The sequence below is a fragment of the Centruroides sculpturatus genome, unplaced genomic scaffold (assembly GCF_000671375.1).
Source record: "Centruroides sculpturatus isolate CEXI.00-Female unplaced genomic scaffold, Cexi_2.0 scaffold706, whole genome shotgun sequence".
NCBI classification, from domain to species: domain Eukaryota; kingdom Metazoa; phylum Arthropoda; class Arachnida; order Scorpiones; family Buthidae; genus Centruroides; species Centruroides sculpturatus.
The window spans coordinates 33,966-54,199 of record NW_019385092.1 but is presented as its reverse complement, the minus strand read 5'-3'; the positions used below and the strand labels follow the sequence as shown (position 1 = coordinate 54,199).

The 20,234-nt window shown below is 34.5% G+C and overlaps 1 protein-coding gene across 2 annotated transcripts in view; it reads left to right on the top strand.

Moving 5' to 3' along the window:
• LOC111634562 (kinesin-II 95 kDa subunit-like) overlaps positions 1–15,243 on the top strand; it is a 37,038-nt gene extending 21,795 nt beyond the window's left edge. For both annotated transcript variants that reach the window (XM_023379364.1, XM_023379363.1), the window contains exons 8-23: positions 564–643; positions 5,127–5,196; positions 5,286–5,378; positions 5,512–5,644; positions 5,735–5,822; positions 5,903–5,998; positions 6,100–6,301; positions 6,401–6,493; positions 8,040–8,144; positions 8,215–8,334; positions 8,679–8,797; positions 8,877–8,993; positions 9,078–9,183; positions 9,255–9,394; positions 9,468–9,533; positions 12,271–15,243. In XM_023379364.1, the coding sequence (XP_023235132.1) occupies positions 564–643; positions 5,127–5,196; positions 5,286–5,378; positions 5,512–5,644; positions 5,735–5,822; positions 5,903–5,998; positions 6,100–6,301; positions 6,401–6,493; positions 8,040–8,144; positions 8,215–8,334; positions 8,679–8,797; positions 8,877–8,993; positions 9,078–9,183; positions 9,255–9,394; positions 9,468–9,533; positions 12,271–12,364 (1,722 nt within the window). In that variant the 3' untranslated portion in view covers positions 12,365–15,243. The remainder of the gene's footprint in view (positions 1–563; positions 644–5,126; positions 5,197–5,285; positions 5,379–5,511; positions 5,645–5,734; positions 5,823–5,902; positions 5,999–6,099; positions 6,302–6,400; positions 6,494–8,039; positions 8,145–8,214; positions 8,335–8,678; positions 8,798–8,876; positions 8,994–9,077; positions 9,184–9,254; positions 9,395–9,467; positions 9,534–12,270) is intronic.
• The last annotated feature ends 4,991 nt before the right edge of the window (positions 15,244–20,234 follow it).

Below are 20,234 nucleotides of genomic sequence, written 5' to 3'. Positions count from 1 at the left end.
TTTAATTTATGAGTATTACATTGTAAATTCTCTGCAATTATCTATAAATGCTTACATATTGTTTTAAAATTTTACAAAAGATTTCACTCAAATAGTAAAACATATATGGCTCTGCACTGCTTAATGACATTCCACTTAACAGTAAAGTGCATAGATGATGGAAGTTATAAGGAACTGAAATGTTCCTAGCTGCCCATATCTTTTTTCTGTTTAGATACATATATTTATAATTGTATTACATATAGCATATATAAGTAAACCATACCTTATAAGGTATATCTAAGTACACTCAATTAAGATTACTTAATGATGTCTTTCTTGGAATGTTTCCCACTTGTTAAGTGGTGCATACTACATCTAAAATTGGTTTTAATGCTTAAAAAAAATATTTTTATTTAAAAACTTAATTGGATTAAAAATTTCAATTTTTTTTTTTTTCAAGATAAAACGTGTTTTGACAACATTCAACAAATCTTATAAAATTTATCCTTATGTAATAAATTATTTTTTTTATTTATAAAGACCAGTTTAGACAGTAATTTCAATATAATTCAATTTTTTAGGATTTATCGACATTTGTATGCAAAAGCGTGAAAGAAATTGAACATGTGATGACTATTGGCAATCAAAACAGAGCCGTGGGGTAAGATATTTAACTAGAATTTGTAACAATGATTTTTAAATTGCATTCTATTTCTTTTCTATAATTGTTTCATAAAGATCACAATTTATTTTTAAATGCTCTGGCATAGAAGATTAAGGAGTTCTGTTAAGTTCATTCCACTATGAACAAGACTATGACAATATATATTCAGATTTTATTGTTTCTAGCATTCTGTTTTGCACATGTTCTGTTATTGTTTACATTTTTACTTAATTGAGATTGCAGTCTTCTGATAAATTAGTCTAGTATCACAATAAGTAAACAATATTCATAGATGAAGTTGAACATTGTCTGATGTTTAAATAAATTTATTGTTAATCCATCCAGATTCAATACAGTACTCCAGAGTGGTTGGCTGCCTGTCATCACTATATTTTGATTATTTACACCATCAATTTGCAGAAATATGCTTACTTGCAACATTCAAAAGTAAGAAAGTTTAACAGATTCAATGGAAATGACATGCATTCTATTGTGGAAGCTTGCAGACAGTAATATTTGAGTGTAAAGATTTTTCTGTATTTGGGAAATTATCTTCTTTCAACATAAACATTGCTATTATATTCTATAATAACTTAATTTATCAATGTGAATATCAAATAAGCAATGTTGTCTACAAGTTTTGGCAAAAAATACATGATTTTTTTATTTCCTTTCAAAGTTTCCTATTATTGAATGCTGCCTGCCTGTGTATTTTAGGAATATGAATGCTAATATTAGACAGAGGAAGCAAAATTTAATTATATACATAACTACAATATAGGATCCAAAAATTCAGGAAATTGGTGTTTAGTTCCTTGACTCAAATAGATTAAAACACTGATGTGCGATCACCTTCAAAATAATCCCTTTAGATGATAGTCTTTTGTTGGTGATCATATAGTTTCTGGAAGCATCCAAGCAAACCATCTTTTGCAATCACCTGCAATGCCTCCTGAAATGCTGTTTTTACCTCATTTTAAGACTCAAAATGGCAACCTTGTAGATGATGATTTATCGGTGGAAAGAGAAAAAAATTACAAAGAACTAAGTCATGAATAAATGGGATGTAGAAGGGATGTAGAAGTATATAAATACCATTTCTGGCAAGAAACTCTGTGACCATTATGTCCTCAAGAATCAGGCAGGGATCCTCTGCCTGCTTCTTGCCTGTGTTGGTGAGCTTTTTGCTGAGATATACTTTTGTGTCTTTTGGGCACTATTGAATGTTTTTTTCCTGCTACTTTTTGTCATTTTAGTTAGTATTTGTGTTACTAATTAGATTTTGAGTCAGTTTTTCATTCTCAATAGGCTAGATTTTTTCATTTTCATGTTTTTCTCATTTGCTAGGCGTACTAGTTAGGCTTAGCCAGCTCATATTCTGTTTTGGCTTTGCCAGGCAGAAACAGTTACTTTCTTTGATTTAGTCAAGTTAAGTTTACTCCTTTTCAACTTCTACTTGATCACCTTTTTGTTTTTGGCTGGCTTTTGTAAATTTTCAGTTTTTCAGTGTTTTTCAGTTAGTCTTGTCTTAGTTTAGGTCTAATAGTTCTCTTTTTTGTAGTTAGTTATGTCTTCAGGTGTTTAGCTTCCCCTATAATTTTGGTTTTTCTGATTTTGTTGCATTGCAGTATTTTTGGTTTTTCCGAGTTATTCTTCAGCCTTTTCGGTTGTAAGTTCATAGTTATGCCTTACTAGGCCATTTTTATAGCTTTTTTGATGTTAGTTAGTATTTTGGTATTCTCATGGTTTCTGTTTTTTGTAGTTAGTTTTCTCTTTGTAATTCGTTCCATTCTGTTGGTTTCATCTTTCTAGGACACTGTTTTTGAGTTTTTCAGTTATACTGCTTTGCAGTATCTTGGTTTTCAGTTTTCCTGTTTTTTTCCTTGGTTTAAGTTATAAGTTATTAGTTTTAACATAGTTTAAGAATCTTTCTAGATGGTGTGTTCATCTAATTCTGGAAACACTTGGGCAGGGAGCCTATGCTCGGACGTCTCGTCGGTTCGTAAAAAGCTTAGTGCGCCTTTGGACATTATTTTGGGAAACTGTCCAGAAGAATACAGCTGTGCTGTTCAGAAAGAGAACAGAAGAAAATTCGTGAAGCTGCAAATGATCATTTTTTTGCTGGCAGACGAGACTATCCGAGCATCAGTTCATCATCCCAACAACAATGTTGATATGTTAAATAGTTTAATTAACAGAACAGTTTTGAAATTCCTAGCTGATAGTGTCTGTTGTATTCGACAGGAGGTTTCCAGAAAGGTTGGCTCTCTCATTGATAGCAAAGTCAACAAAATATTGGACACTGCAAAAAACACTATTCAGACTAGCTTACTGGCATTCTCTTATGCTGGTGTTGCTGCTGGGGCTAACACAACAAATACCAAAATTATCCATAACACAGTCCAAAAACATACACAATCCAGTATTGGCGCACACACAGTTCTTGTTTTCCCAAAAGAAAACATTAATATCACTCAGGATGAAATAAGACAAACTCTCACTATGAACATAAAACCTAGTCAGTCAGGAATCTCAGTTAAAGCATTCAGGAAAATTAGGGATAATGGAGTTTGCATTCAGTTAAATACAAAGGCTGACAGTCATTATACGTCTTATTAATAAGCTTAGTCCTTATAGACAAACATTTAACAAATTGTAGAAAATAAGGACATAGAGGCATATGAATTAATATTAATGGATAGGTTAGAAATCAGATACTCGGCAGCCAAACAACCTAAGGTTATTCTGTTAAATGTCCCAGGTGACGCTGTCACCAGTGCGTTCATAGAGGAACTCCACATCAAGAACACTGCAATAAATACCACACACACACTCTAGGAATTTCAAGACTCTTGTTGTGTTTTAACCAAAATAAACCGCAACACTTATAGATTACACGTTGCCCTCCAGGTAACTCCTCAGGAACACATTAATTTAACAGCAGTATATTAATGTGCAATGGGTAATGACAGCTGTAGGTGACTACATTCCTCTCACATGCTGCTACAAATGCTGTGGTTATGACCATTAGCTAATAAATGTACAGAAAAACAACACTGTAGCGTTTCTCTAATCTTCGATCCACAAATCGAATAACTTCAAAATTGCCTTGGAACCACTTTATCGCTATTGGACACCTCTTGTTGTTTACTACTGTGAAGCTCACCACGCTTGTTGCTAACAGAAGCTCGCCTCGGTCATCTTCACTTGAGGTTCGGACTTTATACTGTGAGGTGACATCACAATTCTGAGTGAGATCACTCCCCTCATTTACATACTTATCGCTAAGTCAATTTTTCCTTTCTGCCTGGCAGCCTATTTCCCAACAATACTCGCTAACCTTTTACATTATTCCAAGATGTTTTATTCTTTACGGTTTAGCAAGTTCCTAAGTTGTGCCTGTGGGGTCTCCCCCCTCTTTTTTGGTGAGGACTTACTTTTTTCCGCTTGGGAGCGCAAGTGTGCATGAGTTTATTCCTGTGGCGCTTTTTCTTGGTGAGTTGGTTCTCTTTCTTCTATTTTTAAGTTTCTAAGGTGATTGGTGAGGAAACCTACATCCTAACAAAACATAAGCCCCAAACAAAAATAGAATAAAAAGCAAAATAAAAATAACTAAAAATAATGCTCGGACTTGGTTCCTTACACCAATAACACTCAACCAGAAGGGAGCAAACATAAAACCGTACATAACGCATTCTCTCAATTGTGCCCCATAACCAAACACATGAGAAAGTAAGGTCAGCTAAGAATAATACCCCATACACAAACAAACACAGGCATTTACAGAAATGCAAAGCTACCTGCTCCCTCCTCATTCACACTTCCAATGTACACCATACAGATAACATGATCCAAGAACCCTACACTATTAACATGATACTCTATCCAGCTCAGGACCCTGGCTATTGCATCAAGGCTGGTATTATCATCAGGAACAAAAACATTACCACCTGCCTTGTCTCCCAACACACCACAGAATATATTACCATCATCTGTGTTACAGACAATAACACTCACCTTTACATATTTTCCGTCTATATTCCAGACACCACTAACATTGAGACAGCCATTGAAGACATTCATCACCACCTGAACTGGTACAAAGATAAACCTATCCTAATAGAAGGAGACTTCAATGCCAACTTTCTCTAATGCAACACACCTGTACCTGTGTCCATAATGCTCAGAGTTTCTTGCCAGAAATGGTACTAGACGAATTTATTTCAATCTTACTTTGCATAATGCTCTGTTACAATTTGTTTTTATTAAGTTTAGATTTGTCACATAACCCAGAATTATGTAGGGTGATCAAAGGCAAAAATCTTCAGAGTGTGTGTGAAGTTTAATATTTTTTCAGTGCTAAGAGCTGGCAATGCAGTTATCCTTTTTTTTTTTTTTTTTTTTAATTACATTTTACAATTTTTGGGTTCGTAAGTGTTTTAATTTGACAATTAAATAATATTTTTTAATCATTTTTCAGAGCAACAAATATGAATTTGCATAGTTCGAGGTCACATGCAATATTCATCATTACAATCGAACACAGCGAGGTATGTACAAGTCTGAGTGGTGTACATGAAGCGTTTAACATATGTAGTAAAGTTTTTGGAGGATTATTTATTTATTTCTTTTTCTATAGCTTGGTATAGATGGACAACATCATATAAGAGTGGGAAAATTGAATCTTGTAGATTTGGCAGGAAGTGAAAGACAAGCTAAGACTGGGGCTGTTGTAAGTTGTTAAAGTTTTCTAACTACTAAAAAAAAAAATAATTTAAAATCAATAAACAGGTAGCTTCAACTTTTCAAAGAGTTTTTCTCTTCATTATACTTTATTTTTTTTAAATTGTATGTCATTTATTTAGGGAGAAAGACAGAAGGAAGCTATCAAAATAAACTTATCTCTCTCTGCTCTTGGAAATGTGATATCTGCGCTTGTGGACGGTAAAAGTTCGCACATTCCGTATCGAGATTCAAAATTAACAAGGCTTCTTCAAGGTAGATTATGCTTTAAAAAATGAAAGAAAAGTAACTGTGATGGAATTATTTTTCTTTCTGTAACACAAAATTATAATTTATTTTGTTAAGATTCTCTTGGAGGAAATGCCAAAACTATCATGGTAGCTAATATAGGACCCGCAAGCTATAATTATGATGAAACATTAATAACTCTCAGGTTTGTTAATAAAAAAAATATCTATTACATTTGAAATAATTATAATTAAGCATTACATCTAATGAATATGAATTAATTAGGTATGCAAACCGAGCTAAAAACATAAAGAATAAACCTCGTGTTAATGAAGATCCAAAGGATGCTCTATTAAGAGAATTTCAGCAGGAAATTTCCAGGTAAGATTAGCAGAAATTAATTGGATTTATTGTTCTAATGTATTCTAATTTGTATGATTGCATTTAATGTCTAATGTATTCTAATTTGTATGATTGCTTAGATTAAAAACCCAATTGGCCTCGAGAATTGGGAAACGAAAGAAAAAACGACATTTCAAAGGAGATGGTACAACTGATGGAGAATATGAAGATGTCGAAATAGATTCAGATATTTATAGCGAGGAAGAATTTCTTAAAGAACAGGAAGCAAAGCTTCAAGAAGAACGGAAAAATGTTTTAAGTGACCAGAACTTAATTGCAGAAGTAAGCTACAGCAGGCATATCTCATAAAATAAATATGAAGATTTTGTTTTAAATTATTTAATTTTATAATCATTCTAATGAAACTTTTAAATAATTCAGGAAAAAGAAAAGCTCTTAAATGAAATGCAGAATCGTCAAGAGCAAATTCGAAAGGAACAAGATGCGAGGGACATGCTTGCTACTAAAATAAAGGTAAAAATCTAGTAACAAGTTGCTTAACTTATCTAGCGACAACATTAACTCCTTTTCTACCCAGCAGTTTTTAATATTAATGTAATTAAACATAAAAAATACTTAAAACTGAAAAAAAAAACAAATGTGTTAATTTTGAAGAGAAAGCTTCAAACTTTATTTTCCATTGTCTCGCCTTTCTGCAAAATTTGACACTGATGAGTCAGTGTTTACAGCTTGATGACCTTGAGAACAGCTGGTGTTGGATTTCCCGGGACATTCTCAGACGTCTCAGGAGGAGAAGGGTTTAAAGTAGGGTGAATAATAGCTGGCCATATATTTTTAAATATTTTAAAAAAATTACAATTCTTTCTAGACTGCATATTGTAATATCAACACACTTACTAAAACACCTTTTCTTGCAGCCGACGCTTTATTATAACAACTTTCAAACGTTTTCGGTCTTGTTAAAAGACCTTTCTCAAGAAAATAAAATTAACTAAGTAACAAAATAAACATGTTAATATGTATTTTAAGTATTTATATTTAGATAGTTACATAACCTTTTATATTTCCGGTTACACTGACGTCATGTACAACGGATTATAAGCGAGTTCGAAAGATTTGAAAAAACAGTTATTCGTACTAAGCGTTCGATTTACGATTGTGGTGTTTATTTTGTTACTTAGTTAATTTTATTTTCTTGAGAAAGGTCTTTTAACAAGACCGAAAACGTTTGAAAGTTGTTATAATAAAGCGTCGGCTGCAAGAAAAGGTGTTTTAGTAAGTGTGTTGATATTAAAAAAATTACGTTTTTTATTGCGATTTCTGACCCCCCCGACTTAATTAAACATATATATAATAAAATCTATTAATTAAAAAACTATTGGAGGTTGTTTTTGACATTAGCTTTAAATAACTTTAAAGCTAATGTCAAAGTAAAGTCTGTGCATTAGAACTTTAGTGATGAATGAAATTTGATAAAAATATCCCATAAAAAACAATTAAGTGTTAATTGTGCATCATTAAAGGTACATTAAAATTGCAAGCAGGAAAAAAATTTTTGAAAAAGTTTGGAGACTTAAAAAACATCCAAAAAAAAATTTTTTCAAAAGGGTCGAAACACCCGAGTTTTCTGTAATGCTATGTAACCTGCCTGAGTTAACTCGGGATAAGGACTTAAGGGGTTTTTTAACCACTAAAATTTAATAACATCAATCTCACATTATGCAAACCTCACTGCAAAATTTCAGGAATTTTAGACAAAAAACAGGTGGTATTAAGCTTCAAAGTGGGTGAACAAAATCATGCCTTTCATGCATGCACATTTACGTACGCACATAAAGAAAACCCCGAATTTTTTTGCATTTCAAGGTCCTAAGTCCAAAAATCTTGGGGGTCATTTTTTGACTGATCTTTCCTTTCTTACTCTCCTTGTTACACAGTATATAACAGAGCCAGAAAAGTAAAAATTAATAAATACTATTTTAATAGTAATTAAATTTTAATGACAATTAGCAACAATTTAAAATTTAAATAGAAAATTAATTTAAAATTTTTTACATAGGCAATGGAAAGTAAATTGTTATCCGGAGGTAAAAACATCATCGATCACACTAATGAACAACAAAGAGCACTTGAACAGAGAAGACAGGAGATAGCAGAACAGAAAGTAAATACTTTCCTAATCTAATCAGTTGCACGATTTTGTCATTTTGAGAGAGTAATAAATTTGTTTTTAGCGCCGTGAACGAGAAATGCTTCAAAAATTAGAGGATAAAGAAGAGGGGAATTTAGAGATTAAAGAAACTTTTAGTTCACTACAGCAAGAAATTGAAATTAAAACAAAGAAGTTGAGAAAGGTATTCTGTTTGTTATAAAATTAAATGTTTATGTATTTCTGAGACTGTGTCTTCCTTTATTTGTTTTTCTCTTCACTACTGGATGCATTAATAGACACAAGGCATTTTGATAAATATATATATATGTGTGTATGTGTATCAACACAACCTAAAGAAAATTCTGGATGTCATGCCGACGGATGAGGGGCCTTTGCCTGAAACATGTATCGGCCTATAGAAGATTCACAATAAAGATGATGTAAAATGCCTTGTGTCTATTAATGCACCTAGTAGTGAAGAGAAAAGCAATTAAATGTTTGTCGATTATTATTTTGCAAGGCGATTTTAAAAGATGTTAATTTCAGTTGTTTGCGAAACTGCAAGCAGTTAAAGCCGAAATACAAGATCTTCAGGAAGAACATTCGCGAGAACGTCAAGAATTAGAAATGACTCAGAATGAATTGACTAAAGAATTGAAATTGAAGTAAGACTTTTATTGATGTTTTTATATAACCAAGATTTGCTTTGAACAAATCAAGTGACATTTTTTACTACTTCAATAGATACCTTATAATAGAGAACTTCATTCCGTTAGAAGAGAAAAATAAAGTTTTGAGCCGCGTGGTGTTCGATGAAGACGACGACCAATGGAAGTTGATGTCAATATCACAAGTCCCTAAGTAAGTTAGATTTTGGTGTTGAAATATTTAGTTTTTTGCCAATTTTTAAATGATATATAAAATTTTTATAAAATTAATTTTCAGTACTCAGACCTCGGAAAAGAGGCCCGTATCTACGACGGGAAGCCGTCGTCCCGTCTCCCAGTACGCAAGAATGGCTTCTTCTATGGGTGGAAACCCACGTTATAAGGTAAAACTAAGTTTTAAGATTTTTTTGTTTTAATGCTTGTTGTTACATCGACAAGGTTGAACAATATTCAGGGAGAAAACATCTTGCAAGTGGAATTAGATATGCCGAATCGTACCACACGCGACTACGATGCACCAGTAGTTGCACCTCACTTACAGGCGGCTTTAGTCGACGCTCTCAGAGAAGAGGATGATGTCAATATCGATGCTAGGTAATTATGACAAGTTATATTAATTGCCAAATAGAACATTTCTTTTTGTAATATTCCTCTTACTTTAATATAGTCTAAGCGTATTTTCTCTGGACAACAAAATTAGAATAGGACGACGAGATGGTATGCATCTCAAAAAGTGAGTAAAAGTTACAAGCAACCTTTTCTAATTTTAGTCTCTTGCCTCCATTTTTGATACAAAACATTTATAGCAAGAGATCGAGATTCCTTTATCCAAAATGCTCAGGGCCCAGAAGCATTTTGGATTTCAGAATATTTACACATTTGCACTGCTGAACCCCCAATAGAAATATCTTTGTCTTATGAAACATTACAAAGAATGTGTATTTGTTTAAATTTCAAATGTATCCTGGTAAATGTGTGTTAAAAATTGGGATCAAAACACATTCAAGGAATTTTAGAGATGTATTGACCAGTACTGCTCACTTAGTTTGTCAATAGGCATCAGGGAAAAAAGGGCATGGGGAAGAAATCCAGAACATCCCAGTACTTAACATGCCTCAAATGAAAAATTCCACTGTGTCAGCCCTGAAATACTTTTGGATATACTTGACCTGTATTTATCAAACATTGAAATGTTTGGTATTGTTTAATTTTAACACTAAAAAATTATTTGGGTTTTCAAAAGTTTCCATGATTTTTGGCAGATACGTATTTACACTAACAATTAAAATCTTCTGTTTTAGTGCTAACATACATAAAAAAATGTAAAAGAGAGTGGCAATTTCTGTTTAGGGTTTTATTATAGTTCTAATATACACCAAACTACAGATCGAACAATCCATTGCAAGTATCATAAGCTTTCTTTTAGTGTTCTTCCTAAGAAAAAATGCTAGGTGGTACAGGGTGTCTGAAAATTTCTCACTGCACAGTAAATTTTCAGACACCCTGTACCATTTAGCATTTTTTTCTAAGTTTCCATTCTGTAGCAGATGACATTACCACTTGCTCACAGACGTTATGGTTTTGGAACACTTCTTTGCCAATCACGTAATCTCCCATGGAATCTGGAATGCTAAATCTGTGGACCTCACTCTTCAGATTTTGGGGCCTCTTGGGTCATTTTTGGCATTTGCAATATCACACCTAAAACTTCTTTTAATGAAACTTTCGTTAGTTTTATCATTGCACAGTAACTTTTCAGACACCCTGTAGATAAATGGTTCCAAAACTTTTATGTCCATGAAGTCCCAAGTGAAATAACTCTACACAACTATATAGTTGAATTTGTAATTTTGTTGTTAATATTATGATGTCTTAAAAGTTTTATTTACATTTTATTTTTAAGTAATATTTATTGAAATTACTAGCTAAAGCTTGCCGTTTTTAAAACGGGTATAATACAGTGAAAACAAACAAAATGTATAATTTTTTTCTAATTGGGTTATTAATTTTTTATCTTATCTACTGAATTTTCATCAGAATAAATAAATTATGTATTTTTAGTCATTAAATGGTTTTTATAATTATGAAAAACAACCAATAATTATCAATGTTTTGGAAAGAAAAATTAAATAAAATTCTATAAACAAACAAAATAAATTCTAAAATTTCAAAATGTATGCAATAAATGAAGCACAGACCTCATTTCAAAATGGGCAAGCTATAGCTAGTATTCCCACCACGCAATGCTTTTCATTACTTGCATTTTATGTACTAATCTATGCTTATATTTTACTCATGACATAAAAATAAATAAATTTGGTAGTCATTGTGACCCATTTTCATTATTATGAAAGTTAAAAATCACAATACTTTTTATTCAACCTTTTGCTGACTCCCTGATGTTGACCACAGACCCCCAAATTAATTTTAATTTGCTCAGGACCCATTAGTGGTTCCAGGAACCCCCAGGGGTCTGTAGAAACCACTTTTGGAAACATTGCTGTAGATTTATGACTGCTCTTACTGCAAATTTCCTCATAAACCATAGCTAGTGACAATTGTACCATAATAATCAACTCCATACTAGTCTATATTTTAAATGTAAATAAAGATAATATATTTAATTAAAGTAGAAAATTCTCCTCCAACCAATTATAATGTTAACAGAATTTTAAAATTATTTATGATAAGATAATTGAATAATGTAGGCCACCACACACCTTATATTCCTTGAAAGCCAGCCAAAGCTATGGAATTTCAACTCAATTCAATTGTGTTAAAACCTTTGACATACTTTAATGTCAAGGAGTATTTTAGATGGCTGGACGGCCGAGACAGTGAAGGTTGCAACCTATCATTCTAGAGAACTTGGATGAGTAATTGGAAATTTTTCATGAACGACCGACCGTTCGTGAAAAATTTCCAATTCCGATAAATTGGGGCTCTCCCAGGTCTTCCAGCCAAATGTATAATGTGAGCAGACAGAAAAGGTCCTCTTAGTGACCAGGAGGCAGTGGTAAGAGTGAGAAATTTAGAAAATATGCAAACTGACATTGCAATTGGATTTAATGTTGTTGTGTTGTGTTGTTTTCTCATCAAACACTAGTCATTTTAATTTTTTCATTCTGTGGTCGGGCGGCCGAGTTAAAGCTTCAACTTCCATTCTGGCTAAAGGTTCGAGTCCGGGTAAGTTTGGTTTTTCACAAGCAGGGTTAACAAGGTAAATACCCACACACCATCACCATAGACCAATTGAAACTGGAATAAGTGTGGGCCTTTTAGTCTTTGAAGAGCAGGAATTTTTAAATTTCTTTGTTCATTAATTTGTATTGGTGAAACTGTCAAACGCTACACAGAAGTATAGAAACAACTCAATCAAAAATGGAGACAAAATAATATGTACAATATGTTAAATGCATTTAAAATAATTTAATTTCAAATTTATAATTTATTTTACTTTTTCTTTCCAGTAATCGACCAAGTACAGGAAAACAACACCCCCAATCCCAACAGCCAGACACCACATGTCGCTATCCTCAACCCAGAGGATTAGTCCCAAAATAAACTTCCTCCCTACTTCCACGTCTCGTAAAAACCATTCCAAGTTCTTGCATGCTGCGTACTTCCAAAGTTTTTGCAAAAACGAAAGAAACTGTTTTCCGCACGGTACGTCGGCGTGCCGCTTCGGCATATTTCGTGATGGAACGCTCGAGTCGAAATGCTGCGAACGGAACCGGTCACGCTTTGGGAATGACGTTCCAATTTCGCAGCCGTTCGAATTCTGGCAGTCTTTCCCAGAACACTACTCCCTTCGGTCGGTTGACAGGTACCAAAAAGGCAACCTCTCGCGGCAACACAAGTGGCATAGCAATTCCAGCTTGTGCAGCCTGAAATGCATGGAACAGAACAGAACCTCATCGTGGCAAAAGAAGATTCCTGACTCAAAGCGTTTCGCCAATCGCATAAACCTCTCTTACAAATACAAAACATACAACTCGTCTCCGGACTTGAGCGAAATTAATTCAAAATTGAAGAAAAAGATGTTCGGAGGAGCAGAAGACGGCATTAGGAAACAATTTTGGAAATCCCGAGGTACCTCGTGGCCTTTGAAAAATTGCGAGAATTCTCTGGAGCGGAACTGTGGCTTATTTCTCATCCTTCAATTTGTAATGATAGTATTGTTTGTTTTTCAAATCATTGTCTTACTAAAGTCTTTGATAAATGGTAGGTAGCAGAATTTCCACACTTTTTTATCGTTTCCTTTGGGTTGGATAGAGATTTTCGACTAGTCATACTTTGCCCATGAACACTTTGTATGGTACGTGACCCTTTTTTTACATAAATATGTACATAAAAATATATACATACATATATATTTTGGGTATGTATTATATTTTTTAAGCACAAATTTTATTATTTGAGATTTCCACACAAATGAAAACAAAAAAATTATATACATATATATAGATATGTATAAACGAGACTGTGATTTACTTTATTAATGTCGTCGTCTGTCGCATCGTCTTCGTTTGCAAACGGCATGCAAGCAACTTGTAAAAGGTGTTTAACGTTCTCTCTTTCGATTTCTACTACAGGAATGGGAGATGTGCTGTCTGGCTGTCGGTACTCGGCTTAATTTCGCACGCCCCGTGGGGCACGATCGCTACAAACTCAGGTCTTTATTTATTTATTGTACAGTGATAGGTTCGGATTAGAACATTAGTTTTTCGTTTCAAAATTGGCCCCAGCCGATTTTTAGGTGTAGTCAGAAGGCTTCGCGAGCAGTTTGCGTGTGATACACTTTCATCGGTGCAATATTTCAAAACGTTTTATAGGTGTACTTAACGTTGTTTTTTCCCCAGTGCAAACCAATTTGTTTTCAGTTGATGTGTTTATTTATTGCCTTCTTAGCGTAATCGTCCATGAAAAGTTCCTATTACGAACGTTCTGTCGGTCAGATTTCGTCGCACGACTTAGCTTCGTTATTTTCATGTAAATAGTTTGAGAAAAGAAATTATTTATTTTGCATTTTGTTTACAAACATTCCCACCTTTTGTCATTTTGTTTCGAAAGGCATGAAAATTTCCACTTTTGAAACTGTATGTTTATCGATCAAATAAAAATAAATAATCAATATGGAAAATTAGTGACTCGAGCAAATGTTTGTTTATTCATTTTCTGTCTATGGAATATTGCCTTGTTTGATCAAACAGTAGAGCTTTATATTGAAGTCTACTCAAAACACATAGGTAGTTCTGAATAAGTTTGAAGCCTTTTTACTGGAAATGTAGCGCATGCTTCTGGCTGCTACTGCACATTTTACAATAATTCATATTTACAAAATTGACAAAGAGCATTCGGATGTTTTCACTTTGGGACTTCTTCACATGGCCAAATCGAGAAGAGACGTTCGTGTTTTTTGAAGCTGCATCTCCAATGTTTTAAATTTGTTGGATCACAAGCCAAAGTCAGTAGGAATGAAGAATTTCTTCATCACACCAAATCCTTCAACTCAAATGGCAAGTGTTGAGTGTCGCAGTCATCCATTACTTGCATCATCTGCAAAGATCCAAAAAGAATGATGGCAAAACTTACATGGAAAAGGCATTTGACAGGTGGAAGAAGCAAATTTGCTAAATTTAGACAAGTGTCAGGTATACTTTCTTCATTCTCTGCAAAATTTGCTAAATAAAACACACACACACACACAATCCAGAATACTGAGTATGGAAATTCACAGAAATCTCTCCTCGAGGGTTTGTGTCTGTGGGCCATTTGTCAGGAACTTGCACCTATAGGAATACTCGAAAGTAAATATCTATGTTCCAAAACCATTGTTTTAAGAGCACCTGCAATGCAGAAACACCGCAAAAGCTCGTGCCCTCAAATTAACCAAACTCCATCTGTAGATAGGAATTAGCCACATCCACAAAGGGTTGAGATGCCACTCCATTTGACCGAAACATAAATCATTTAACCTCAAAGTGCCAAAATTATACAGTGTTTGGAGATGGGTGTCGAAACTGCGTGGTTGTTGGACAATTTATGGAAGTAAAGGACATGGAACAAATAGAAGACTTTAAGTGTCTGTTACACTGATGTGACTAGTAGTAAACTTGTTCGAAAATAACTGAAAATCTTGTGTATAAACTAATAATTCAGTACAGAAGCTAGTCAATCTGCAGTTTTAACAATCAAGTTTATAAAATAATGCAATGACCGTCAACAGATATCACTTGATATTGAAAGTAACTATGAATTTCTGTTGTGCCATTTTCAAACTATAACCCAGCTGCATAAACGCATCCCATAAACACAGGGATCTGTTGCATATTGATACAAATTTCTTGGGTGAGAGCATAGCCAATCTTCACAAAAATACTAGTAATTGGTCTTAGCATCTGTACAGTAGACCCCCTATAACGCTTAGATATGTTCCACGTTATTCAAATTTCATGTTGTAGGAATCCTTAAATACATGAGCCAATCGCAGCCCGACACGTGTGAAGTTTACGGACTACGGCTGTTTGAAAGCTTTTCTTCCATAAAATTAATCGATTCTAGACTAATTCGACTCAACATTTTCAAAACACATATAATTTTTTGGGAATAATCCATATAAACTATGCTACAAATAAAAATTGTAGGATTACTGCGTGTGCACCATTCGACGTCGCAGAGCAGCGCACCAAACGGCGGCCGCGATTTCTGATGTTATTTTTCTGCGAAAACTTCATTGAACTTTGGAGACATCATTAATAGAAATAATTTTTATGGCCGTTGAATAAGAAATGTTTCTTTCACAACAACTGTATAAAATTACAGTACTGTATTAGAAATAGATAAATAACACTCACGCCAAAATTGTATAGTTTCTTGATAACAAGTACTGAGTTCAGCGTTAATACGAATTTTCTTATATTACAAGTACTTTCGACGAGTATTATATCGTTGTCCTCAGGCGAAAAAGAACAAATTTGAAAATTAGAACATGCAGAGTGTTCCAAGTGGAACACACTGCACGTTCTAAATTTGTTATTCGATATAATACTCGTCAAAAGTACTTGCAATATAAGAAAAATCGTATTAACGCTGAACTCAGTGCTTGTTATCAAGAAGCAGTACTGTATTAGACTTACGGTACCTAATTTACATACTGTACAGACGATAGTAAACTCAGCTTACCCGCCTAAACTCTCCGAAGCATGGCACTAGACGACGGAAAGTATATATATAATTATAATAAAGTTACAATAAATTAAGTTAATATATAATTATATATACAGTACCTAATTTATATATAATGCTGTACAGACGATAGTAAACTCAATTTACCTGCCTAAACTCTCCGTAGCGTGGCGCTGGACAGTGGAATGTACTTCAGCTGCTCGTCCGCTATTAGTCCAGATTCGACCAATCCTGTCGCGACAGGAGTCGGCGATGACGTTTTACGAGTCCCTTTTAGCGTCCTTATACGAATACTGTCGCAATTTTTTGCTACGTTATAGGGGGGTCGACTGTACTTTGTGTGAAAAATTCACAGTAACATCTAAAACTCATTTGCATTTGTTCAAGATGATCAATTTTTTTTACCCCAAGATTTATTTAAAATTCTTCAATATAATCGAGTTTAGTCAGCAATCGATAGGAAATTAAGTATTTTCGTAATAGCTGGTGAGAATACAAATGGGAAACCAATTGGAATTGATGGCTGTGACCAGGGGAGACAGAATAATCGGTGCTTAACTTGTTAGTACAATTCACATCTTTTGTACAACATATTACTACTAGACCCTGAACTGAGCCACCAACTTTGAAGTGAATTGAACATGACACTCAAAGGAAAAATCTGCACACCTGCAGGAAATACGTAATTCAGATACACTCATTTATCACACACAAATTATCTGGTATTTACTATTAAAGAATAGTTGAATACTTCATTTATTATTTATCAGTCCCGCAAATTAGTCATGAAAAATGTGTATATATTTGCCAAATTAAGAAATAAATACAGGCGCTCCTCAATTTACAACAACCAATCACATTCGTAAATCAAGGAGCTGGATAATATACAACTGTTCATAAATGGCATCCAAACTGGAAAGGAAACAAAGGGTTAAGACAAGTCGCACAAAATTCAGACAAGCGGAGGTCCATATATTTCATTAAAATTTACACACACCATTCTTAAATCAAGTTTGATTGGATGTCCGGGGGAGTAAAAATTTGAAGGAGAATATGGAAGTAAATGTGGACACCCCATATTTCAAATGCAGTAAGCCATCAATAAACGTAATTTATCGACCTTTAAAATGAAGAACGAGTTTGGTGTACGTTTGTCGTACAGAAACACCGACGAGCCCGATTATCTGATGTGGGTCGGGCATTTGAGCTTCATCTTGCTGTTGCATACTCCGCTTATCATAGGTATCATCTATTTTTATCCAAAGACATTCACTTTAGTGGTCTTCGTGGCACTATGATTTTCCTCGGCATATACAGGGACAGTCCAAACTTTTTAGGAACTAATGTCTTGCACAAATGTTTTCTACACACAATGGGTACACCTGTTAGGTTCAAAGTGCAGACTGCAAACAATAATACTATTGCTCATTTCCATGTAAAAAAGGAAATAAATAGCAAATATGCCAGAAATGGCTATGGTAAGTTGGCACATATGCAGTGGACAGATTGTTTTAAAAATGTAATAATAGATGGTGCCAGGAAAGTTAAGCAACTTGTTGCTGAATTTTTTTTCATTGTTCTTAAACAATAGAAAAAAAATTGTTATAACTATTTATTGCTTCTATAACTCATACACAAATCGAATTTGTTTGCAATCCCAAAGATGGCTACAAACAATACGTCATTCGAGGGCAACTCAAATGGAAGCCTTAAATATTTATCTTCCAATTTACTGAATACAAAAACGTAAACAATTTTTTGTACTTAGCCTCCATGACACACAATACAAGCATTCTGGCACCTCTAGAGAAAAACTTTACACTGTCTGCTTTGCTGTGTTGTCGGTCTCAACACTTCCATCATCCTTGGGTGTCCAAAGATGGCTTTGATAATTGGCAGAAGGTCTCTGTGGGCAATGCGTCGTCCTTTCAATTCTGCAGTCGGTCGGCGCGTCACCCACCTCAAAGAAACCTTACAAACTATAGAATGTCATTGAGTGTGGCGTGCTGCCAATCCACAACTAATGGCTGTCTCAGCAGCAATTTTGTTCTATTTGTGGCACTTACACACCAATTTTCCTTTGACTGTTGCAATGGCCTCTGGTGTCACTACTCGGTAATACAGGCAGAGGAGAACCTGTCACAGAACTACTGCCATTTAAAAACATTTGTAGTCCTTCCTAGTACACTTGCAACAGTGATGGATGTGTATCATCATACAGAATTTCATTTGTAAAAATTCAACACAATCAAGTGTAATTAATACAAACTCTTAATCTTGCTGCATTCTTGAGACAAAAAATAGCATTCTACACAATTCTAACAATGCAACTGACAAGTAAATTTCCCACTGTTCAATTTAATCTAGTGCAAAGATTTTAGTCTATCGCAACTAAATTGGCCTTTGTAAGGCCAATTTAGTTGCGATAGACTAAAATCTTTGCACACTTTATAGAACGAGTATACTCAAGAATTTATAGAAAGTTCATCTAGAACACTTGAGAGCCATTTATATACAGGGTGTTTATAAATGAATGGTGCGGTTTTAAAAATTAACAATAAATCTATTTATTACCTTATATGGGCAAACCTTACAGCATAAGCAGCGGCAACTGTCCAAGTTTTTTATGCGCTACCCGCTCTGCTTGTCATGCTTAATTATGTTCTTCACCAATGCTGGATTGGACATGGTGCAACGGCAGACAACAACCTGCTCCCCTGGCCATCCCGTTTGCCAGATTTAACACCCAGCAATTTCTTTCCATGGAAGTTTGTTAAAGATCAAGTTTATGTACCATCAATGCCCGTGTCCCTTGAGGAACTGTGATCGAATAGAGCACGCACTACAGACCATCACGGATGACATGCTACACCACACATGGGAAGAATTTGATTACCCTGTAGATGTGTGTCGTATGACCATAAGCAGCGGCAACTGTCTAAGTTTTTTATGCATTAAACACAATCCTTCAATATGTGCACCACATATTGAAGGATTGTGTTTAATGCGTAAAAAACTTGGACAGTTGCCGCTGCTTATGCTGTAAGGCCCTGTACACACTAGGCGTTTTTCAATGCGCGTTTAACGCCGAGCTAACGCGCGTTAGCTCGGCGTTTAGCACTGGCTCAGTTTGGAAATGGACGAGAAAGTAATTGATTGTGTGTGCTCCTCCATCGTCACTATAAGGCAGCACATATATCTCAAAGCGCCCGTAAAGTGCCCGCAAAACGCGCGTTTAACGCGCGCTTGGCGTTTGAGTGTGTACGGCTACATAGAACTCTTGGTTCTTTAAAACGCGTGTTTAAAAGCGCGTTGAAAAACGCCTAGTGTGTACAGGGCCTAAGGCTTGCCCATATAAGATAATAAATAGATTTATTATTAATTTTTAAAACTGCACCATTCATTTATAAACACCCTGTATTGTGAGAACGTAAGAAAACAGTACTCACTACACACAACTTGTGACTAGGTGACACACACGAGGAAATGGGTGTAGAGTCCCCTTTGATCCCATTTGTTTGTGTAATGTACAATTTCTGTTAAAGGTAAAATGTGTGCTTTTAAGCAACTAAGCAAACAAACCAAACACATAACATTATGTTTAGTTGCTCACTGCTTAGCACCCGTTTGACACAGGGTTTTTTTAAGATCATTGCAGTACGTTTGTGAGAACACGGTACTCAGAAGTCATTTCCGTGCATAAACAAGCAGTACTTTTTAAGAACCGAGGCATGTTCCACCACATTTTACGAAGAAAATACAGTTTCATGTGCCTTAAAATACACCTTAAACAAAGAATAACGTGATGGAATTGTTTGTTCTTTTGTAGAACGAAATGATGATGCAAGCTTCTGTTACGGCCTCAGACTACGAATTGATATTTGATGTCGTAGTCTGAGGCTCTTTATCTAAACGAAATAGTTTGAAGAGCATCATAGTATTTAACAATTGCATACATTTTACATTGTTCTTGATTATTTCATTGTTAAAGCTAAAATAACATGGAAAAGTCCTTCAGAGCTAATTTAATACGTTTTAGCATGAGTTTAAGGGCCATCTCAAGTGTGGAGTAAAAAGAAAGTCATATTTGTTGGGGTGCTGTATTAATATTATCTTCAATCACATGAATCCTTTTTAATTAGGTTGATTTGTCTCACAGTAAATATCCAGGTTTAATGACGTTATTCGTAGACATGAGGTGTGGAAAATTAAATCCGTGATTAGATTTAAACATAAAAAATGGAGT